Below are 8,764 nucleotides of genomic sequence, written 5' to 3' on the forward strand. Positions count from 1 at the left end.
ATGGTGTGCGCATGAACGAGTGTGAAATGCCTGCTAATTACGTTGCTTTTTCCTATCACTTTTGGGCATTTTTTGCATTTAAACTGGATTATTCTGACTGCTGACATTGAAAATCATGCATGTGTTCTTTCGAGGGTATCGGTTAATTTCATGATTGCCGTCTGCTTGCATCTTTTATTCATGTTGGGTAGCCTAATTCTCTTTAATGTAGGCTATTCGCCCCGATTTGATCCGTTTACCTGCAAAATTTATCTTATTTATAATTTATATTATTTTGTCATCAATATTTTGTTTTAAGGAATTCAAATGGCCCTTATCAACCTTGATTTACATATTCTATAACATTATTTTGACAGTTAAAGTTTTGGGCGGGTTTTTGTGAGCTTTTGGGCTGGAAATCGTCCATCCAATCTGGCAACACTGCAAGCGTGTTACAGAGTCAAGACTGTGGTTAACTGGTGTATTATTATACAGTAAAACCAAAAAAATAACGTAGCCTAATCGTAGTAAGTTTAATTACAATAAAAACAAAAAGAATCTGAAAAAGAAGATAAGAAGAAGTAGAAACCGCACATAGAATGGTAAATTCAAGTACATACTACATGCCAACTAGAAAGGTTTTTTGCTGTATAACCTTTTTTTACAATTACTTTTTAATTTGCTGCCTATTCTTGTAAAAAAAATTAAGTGCGCTTTAATTGTATTGAATGTGCACTTGTAGTGTATTTTAAAGCTTAAAGGAATATTTTTTTAAAATTGCTCTTGCAGACAATGTAATATTAAAGGGGTCATATGATGCGATTTCATTTTTTCCTTTCTCTTTGGAGTGTTACAAGCTCTTGGTGCATAAAGAAGATCTGTAAAGTTGCAAAGACTAAAGTCTCCACACTGTTCCAGAACACTTCAACCTAAATATTCAGATGTGTGCTGCGCATTTTATGGAGGACCGTTTCCTTTGATCGTCCCAGACATTAAAAAAGGACTCCTTTGATAGTTCAATCACATAACTGATTGTGGTTTACTGGCATTTCAGGCAATGGCAAGGGATGAGAAAAACTACTATCAGGACACACCAAAGCAGATCAAACGGAAAGTGGAATTATACAAACGGTGTCATCCTGAGGAATTTTTTTTTTTTTGTGAAGTATGAATTCTGACATATTAATGGGTAAGTTTAATGTGTTTTGGCATATAAATATAATACACAGAAGTGAAAACAACTCTTCAATACAATGCAACATAAAGAAAAAGAATCTGGGTTCAGTACAAGTTATGCTATCTCAAAATAATTTTGAGTTGTTTTTTAAAGAGCGTTATTGTGGTTGTTTATTAGGATTATTGTGATTTTTCCTACAGAGCAACTGTAAATGTGACCGCACCGAAGTTAAATTTTTTCCAAGAAAATAATTAATACACCAATAATAAAGTTTTAAAAGTATAGCCATAGGATTTTGTGGAATAAAAAAACACAAAACCAACAAGTCAGATATTTTCTGCATTCAACTTTATGCCAAAAATGCTGTTGATAGAGCTGAACCCAGAACATTGATTTAAGAGATTTGTTCATATTTGCACGGCAGTAGTGCTTCTCTAGATATTGTTGCTTCATCACTGTTTCTTAGAATTGTCACATGCTAAATAAAATGCGCATGACTGGTTGTGAATAAGAAGTCTGAATCTGTCAACAGCTGTTATACAAGTTATATCAAATTATTAGCCACACATTTCCTCTCCAGGATTATCAATAATATAAGAGTTCTGAGTGATCAGCATTGTAAAACCCTCACTATAAGACAAAACAATGCATTTGCATTCATAGAGGCATTTCATTTGTCCATTTGAGCTCTGGCTTAAGCCATAGTTTTCAAGAGACTGAATGCGAGATGAATTTCATTTAGTTCTCCCTCCATACCACTAGCTCTTGTTGATGGTAATTCAAACCACTTGCATAACCAGACCACATTGATTTCACAGTGAAGAGGCCTTATTTTTGTACAACCGTGGCCAAAAGTTTTGAGAATGACACAAATATTAATTTTCACAAAGTCTGCTGCTACAGTGTTTTTAGATATTTTTGTCAGTAGTTACTATGGTATACTGAAGTATAATTACAAGAATGTCATAAGTGTCAAAGGCTTTTATTGACAATTACAACAAGTTTATGCAAAGACTCCGTATTTGCAGTGTTGACCCTTCTTTTTCAAGACCTCTGCAATTCGCCCAGGCATGCTGTCAATCAACTTCTGGGCCACATCCTGACGGATGGCAGCCCATTCTTGCATAATCAATGCTTGGAGTTTGTCAGAATTTGTGGGTTTTTGTTTGTCCACCCGCCTCTTGAGGATTGACCACAAGTTCTCAGTGGGATTAAGGTCTGGGGAGTTTCCTGGCCATGGACCCAAAATTTCGATGTTTTGTTCCCCGAGCCACTTAGTTATCCCTTTTGCCTTATGGCAATGTGCTCCAGCATGCTGGAAAAGGCATTGTTCATCACCAAACTGTTCTTGGATGGTTGGGAGAAGCCACTTAGTTATCCCTTTTGCCTTATGGCAATGTGCTCCAGCATGCTGGAAAAGGCATTGTTCATCACCAAACTGTTCTTGGATGGTTGGTTGAAGTTGCTCTCGGAGGATGTTTTTGTACCATTCTTTATTCATGGCTGTGTTCTTAGGCAAAATTGTGAGTGAGCCCACTCCCTTGGCTGAGAAGCAACCCCACACATGAATGGTCTCAGGATGCTTTATTTTTGGCATGACACAGGACTGATGGAAGCGCTCACCTTTTCCTCTCCGGACAAGCTTTATTCCGGATGCCCCAAACAATCAGAAAGGGGATTCATCAGAGAAAATGATGTTACCCCAGTCCTCAGCAGTCCAATCCATGTACCTTTTGGAGAATATCAGTCTGTCCCTGATGTTTTTCCTGGAGAGAAGTGGGTTCTTTGCTGTCCTTCTTGACACCAGGCCATCCTGCAAAAGTCTTCGCATCACTGCGCATGCAGATGCACTCACACCTGCCTGCTGCCATTCCTGAGAAATGATAACTGCACGTTTCCTTGTAACCAAAGTTAACAGAGGAAAACAATGATTTCAAGCACCACCCTCCTTTTAAAGCTTCCAGTCTATTATTCTAACTCAATCAGCATGACAGAGTGATCTCTAGCCTTGTCCTCATCAACACTCTTACCTGTGTTAATGAGAGAATCACTGACATGATGTCAGCTGGTCCTTTTTGTGGCAAGGCTGTAATACAGTGGAAATGTTTTTGGGATTAAGTTAATTTACATGGCGAAGAGGGACTTTGTAATTAATTGCAATTCATCTGATCACTCTTCATAACATTCTGGAGTATATGCAAATTGCCATCATAAAAACTGAGGCAACGGACTTTGTGAAAATGTATATTTGTGTCATTCTCAAAACTTTTGGCCACGGCTGTACAACTGTGCAACGTCAAAACAAAATCTCCAATTGAAGCATATATCACAGTTATGAAAAGAGAATTATCTGAGGTATCCACTGTCAACCACACAATCTGGCATGCATGGATAAATTAGGTTAATCTCACGGAATGTACCTATTCCACCTCAAAATCCAAAGAGAAAGAAAGGTTATATTTTCAATAATTAAAAACAAATTACATCATACATATATTGTGTATAAAATATATATACACACACGCACACACACAGTGGGTATAGAAAAGAATCACCCCCCTTTATATAATCACATTTTGTTGCTTTGCAGCCTAAAACGGACAGTTTTTGTTTTATCCAGCTGTATTTACTCAGTGCAACTTAATAACATCCAAGTGAAAGATATAACACCAACATGTCAGAAAGAAATAAAATTAAATAAAAAAAAACAGAATCATTGAGTTGGAAAAGGATCAGCCCCCTCCTAAAAATGGGTGATCCTATTCTATACCACTGTGTGTGTGTGTGTGTGTGTGTGTGTGTGTGTGTGTGTGTGTATGTATATGTATGTATGTATAGATAGATAGATAGTTTAAAGGAAGGATATAATAATATGAGAAACATGAACAAGAAATATTAATTTTCAGGCAAAATTAAAAGTTTCTTTCTTTAACCAAGTTGACTCCACATGCAGATTCAAAGCATATGTAATGTGCTCTTAGTAATAGTGAATATAATAATCCTATTAATGACAAGTGAGATATTGTACATTGTAACTAGCAGCAATAATGGCAACAGTACTCATTTGTTTTAAAGTGTTTGTTCAACTTCTTCAATGTCACAGCAGTGGCATTATGATGCAAATGCTCCTTACTCCTCGCATGATTCAATGATGAAACCAATACATCGAATGCTCACTCATTACTAAAGATCCCTTTGTCAGTCCTTTCTGGCACAGTAGTGCCAACCTTCAAATGGGAGCTTGGTTTCATACCAACGTCAGAAGCAGGTCCTGGAACATTTGGAGGCTGCAGGTTCTGCTTAATCCATCAGATTCCAACTGAGCAGCCAGCAGGAAAAGCTTCCTCTGATCAGCTACTGAACTCAGGGAGAGAGCCTCACGCAGCTCCGGGATGCTAACAGTGTCGGGCTTATCCTGGGTGAGGGTATAAAAAGCATTTTAGTCCAAATTCAAACTGAAAAATAAATCAGGGTGCCTGGTACTCTATTAAAGAGATAGTCTACCCAAAAATGAATATCCAAACCTGTATGACTTCCTTCTGCAGAACACAAATGGAGATATTTTGAAATGTTAATTTGATGTTTGTCCTTACAATTAAAGTCAACTGGGTCCAGTGTTGTTTTAAACACCTTTGACTTTGTATGAGTATCAAATCATCAAACTATCAAATCAAGTTACCTATATTTATATAAGCAGCTTTACTATAAACTATCCCTTTAACTAAAAAAAATAAAATAAAAAATAAAAATAGAGGCTAAAGATCTATGAAATCAATATGGAGCCTTTCTGACATTATAAACAGGGTTAAAGTTTAAACCAAGAACTGAGCCTTTGGTTACCTGCTTGTTTCCCAAGACCACCACTGGAATATCAGTGTCTGCTTTAAGTAATCGATGGAGCTCGTCTTTGGCCTGAGGGAGCCGGGCTCTATCAGATGAGTCCACCACGTACACCAAGATATGTGTTCTCCTTAGGTAATCTACCCAGTACATTCGCAAGTCTTCACCACCTCCAACTGATGGGAAAAGATAATCAAAACAGGAATTGACTGTATGATGTGTTATTACTGCCATAGACACAGATGAACAGGCTTTTCTAAAATAATAAATAAGGCATTAACTGAATCATTATTACTTGTAGAGCAAGAATTAAAGTATCCCACATGAGAAATAGGAGCATACTGTTGTGAAAAAGAAGTGCACTTAATTGTATTGAATGTGCACTAGTAGTGTACTTCAAATTTTAAAAAAGTATATATTTTTTTAAAAGTATATTTTTTCATATCGGCGAATATGCCGCCGATATGAATTTTTTTTTTTACAGAACATAATGCAGATAAAATGCTTGAAATTGTGTAATTACTTAGTTTGTCCAGCAGAGCGCGCTCCATTGTTTGCTACTGGCTACCTGGATGAAACGCTTTAAAGCTTAAGTCTATGGAAAACCATTGAAACTTTGAACGGCCATATCTCCGTAACGGCGCGGCGAATCCGCACCAAATTCGGGGGATCCCTTCAGCTCGAGGAACCCTCTCGAATGATAATAGAGTGTACGTCTAGAGGCCCTCGTTCGAATGAGACCACCCCCGCGTGGATAGCCCCCGGGGTTCGGGAGTTACGGGTGGTTAAATTCGCGTTCCGGCGCCGACCGGGAGGCGATCCCGGGGGGCTACCGACGCGCGGAGGGGGGCGTTCGCGAGGGCTCCTTAAGCTGAAGGGATCCCCCGAATTTGGTTGAGATCTGCCGGCGCGTTCGCGAGATAGTGACACCAGTCAACACTTTCACTTCAGTAAGGAGGTCTCTTGTTCAGATGATATTCCGCCATGATTCCAGTTCCAAGGGAACGTACACGTTACATTCAAAGGGCATTAAAGTGCGCGAGACGTGAATTTATATTGTATTTATTTACAGAGGTAGGGGAGAGGGGGGCACAAAGTAACACTTTTTGACTTTCTCAGTTTTGTGTAAATCCACATGGGGTTCAGAATATATAGAGATTTTTTATCCACAGTAATTTCACACTTGCCTAGTACAAATATGTCGCTTTGTTTCATAATTACAGTGTATAATATTAGGGAGTAAAAAAAGGCCGATACCGATATCGGCCCCAAAAAACCCATATCGGTCGGGCTCTAGTAAAGATGTACATAATCCTACTTAAATGGGCTAAAACACTGTCAAGCTCACACTCTCAAGTTGCATTTAATATAAATTTAAACTATAATACTGTATATTTTAATTTAAATAACATGCAATTAAGTGTCAGAAAACATTACATTTTAAAGTATTCTTTTAAAAGAATATTCTTTCTGTAAAAGTACTCTTTTTAAAACTATGCTAAATTGTACTTCTTCCTCACAAAGGTATGCAAGTGAACAGGGTGGTCTGGCACTGATCCATACTTTCCAAGAAGTCCAGCTGGCATGCAGGTGTGTGTAGGCTGATGAAGTTGAAGCCACGTGTGGGTCGGCAGCCCCTCCTGGAGCCCGCTCCACTCAGCCCCTGCAGAACGCTGCTCTTACCAGCGCCGTCCAACCCAAGAACAAGCACCTGCTTCTCACTGTGCTCCTCCTCCTCCTAAATATATACATGTTCATGGAAGAGAAGGGAGTGAAATGAGCAATGGAACAGAATTAGATTTAGAGTCTGCCAGTGCTTATCCAGAGTGTGGTACTGGGATTTTATCGCAAGCTGCCGGAATTATGCAATTCTGTGTACAAATAGTCAGAGTCTTGGTATCATTAATTAGTGTCTTAGTTGTGTAAAAACAGACAGACTGACTAGTTTTCTGTTACTTTGGCTACTCTGTTGCACTCTACATCAAATGTTACCATACTAGATTGTGTGTGCAAACTGTACTGTATTATTGTAAGTGTATTATTGCAACTTTATGTTCATAATGATTAATCCATATACTTTTTTGGCTAATGAACTTTCATGATCCTAATGAATAGTTCAGAATATTTTGTTTACAGGTTTGACTGATTCATTGAAATGAACCGACTCAAAAGAACAACTGAACATCATTTTAAAAGCAATCTCTTCCAAGATCAATACCTAGCTGCTGACTGAAATATTATAGAGCTGAGCATAACCTAATATTTATATTCACTAGGCCTATAGAAATGTCCATGTCTTTAAGATAATTTTATGATATTATCGAATATTCCATGGCCTTGGGAACTATATGCACTTTATTTATATATTTAGAGGGAACTATATCTAAATATCGTTTTTTTTTTCTTTTTCTTTTTTGATAATAAACAATAATACGTTGCAACAGTCTTTCATGCAGATGGGTATTGAACTTTTAGTGAGAAATATTAAAAATCCACTACAAATAAAGAGAAATGAGATAAGACAAACAGGATTACTTTTATCTATACTATGATTTCTCAAAAAGTACAATTTAAGAATAATAATATAACCTGAATGCACATGAATGCCTACAGTTCAATTTACTGAGAGTTCCCTTGACGATTGTCTCTACCTATCATGCGAGATAGGCGGCTATGGGAAGCCAAACAACCCAAAAGTGGGACGAAACAGCGCGGTATTAGGACATGGGAAGCCAAACAAACAGAGTCGCATGACAGACACAGTGATGAAGCTGGTATGTGTTTTAAATTTAAATAACAACATTCCCTTTACTAGAGACAACAAAAATCCCATATATATATAGTAGGCTATTTAATAATAGTTCAAATTTAAAATGGGCAATATTGTGCTGAATGTAGAACTTGACAACAACAACAATAACAATAATAACTAAGTACAAAATAAAAAATATATATATACTAGAAGCTGGGTGTGCTCCTCAAGAGGACTATGGTATTGTAAATTTATTAAAGTCTTATATATTTTATATTTGCAGTTTTTCAAAGTACAACTGTTTACATGTAGTAGAAAGGTAAGCAAAAGAAATGTAATAACTTAAAGGGGTCATATGATGCTTTTTTAAAGATCATTATTTTGTGTATTTGGTGTAACAGAATTCAGTTCGGTGGCGCTAGTAAACACGTCCTCTCTGCGCTGTGGAGTCGGTCGCGCAGCTCGGTCCATTGAGCCGCGCCGATGACAGTTCAGCGCTTTGCGAACACTTTAATACCACGCTGTTTCGTCCCACTTTTGGGTTGTTTGGCTTCCCATAGGCGGCATCATAAAAAGAGACACTATTTCTTTCGTTTCATACTCACCTCTCGGAACGTGTAGTAGTCTAACTCTGGTGTCCATACCCGTCTTTTATCAAAGTGATTGAGTGCGATAAACAACGCGGTCCCGACCGCAGCCATAGCGGCGCTGAACGCCACGGAGATATGACGCAGTACAACCATGAGCTCACCTGAAGTTCGGTGCGCGAGCTGCTGCTTTTGCTCTCCAGTGCACGTGATCCGCCCTGCTTGTTTTGAAAAGCACGCGAGGGGCGGAGAAACCATCATGTCTTGAGATTACAAATGAAGGATGGTTACATGGTTTCGTATGGTAATAAAGTAATAATATTAATAACAACAACAATAATAACAACAACAACAATAAATTACAGTTCAACTTAAATTTGCTGTCTGAAAATTGTGTTGTATATAATTATATAGATCAGTTGTTGTACC

At 37.9% G+C, this 8,764-nt stretch overlaps 1 protein-coding gene across 1 annotated transcript; it reads right to left on the reverse strand.

Moving 5' to 3' along the window:
- Positions 1-4,403: 4,403 nt before the first annotated feature.
- On the reverse strand, positions 4,404-8,537 carry LOC107676442 (ADP-ribosylation factor-like protein 9). The gene is made up of 4 exons (XM_016470986.1): positions 8,354-8,537; positions 6,560-6,734; positions 4,997-5,172; positions 4,404-4,571 (listed from the first exon to the last, which is right to left on the reverse strand). The coding sequence occupies exons 1-4, from the start codon at positions 8,489-8,491 to the stop codon at positions 4,404-4,406; spliced, it is 657 nt and encodes a 218-aa protein (XP_016326472.1). The 5' UTR covers positions 8,492-8,537.
- Between the last annotated feature and the right edge of the window lie 227 nt (positions 8,538-8,764).

The sequence above is a fragment of the Sinocyclocheilus anshuiensis genome, unplaced genomic scaffold, assembly GCF_001515605.1.
Source record: "Sinocyclocheilus anshuiensis isolate Anshui unplaced genomic scaffold, SAMN03320099.WGS_v1.1 scaffold16, whole genome shotgun sequence".
NCBI lineage: Eukaryota > Metazoa > Chordata > Actinopteri > Cypriniformes > Cyprinidae > Sinocyclocheilus > Sinocyclocheilus anshuiensis.

Excerpts from the sequence above, each read along its gene's own strand:
- LOC107676442 (XM_016470986.1), bottom strand. The coding sequence starts at position 8,491 with ATGGTTGTACTGCGTCATATCTCCGTGGCGTTCAGCGCCGCTATGGCT. Across the intron at positions 6,735-8,353 it reads ACTACTACACGTTCCGAGAG|GAGGAGGAGGAGCACAGTGA; the intron begins GTGAGTATGAAA and ends GTATATATTTAG. Across the intron at positions 4,572-4,996 it reads TGGTCTTGGGAAACAAGCAG|GATAAGCCCGACACTGTTAG; the intron begins GTAACCAAAGGC and ends ACCCTCACCCAG.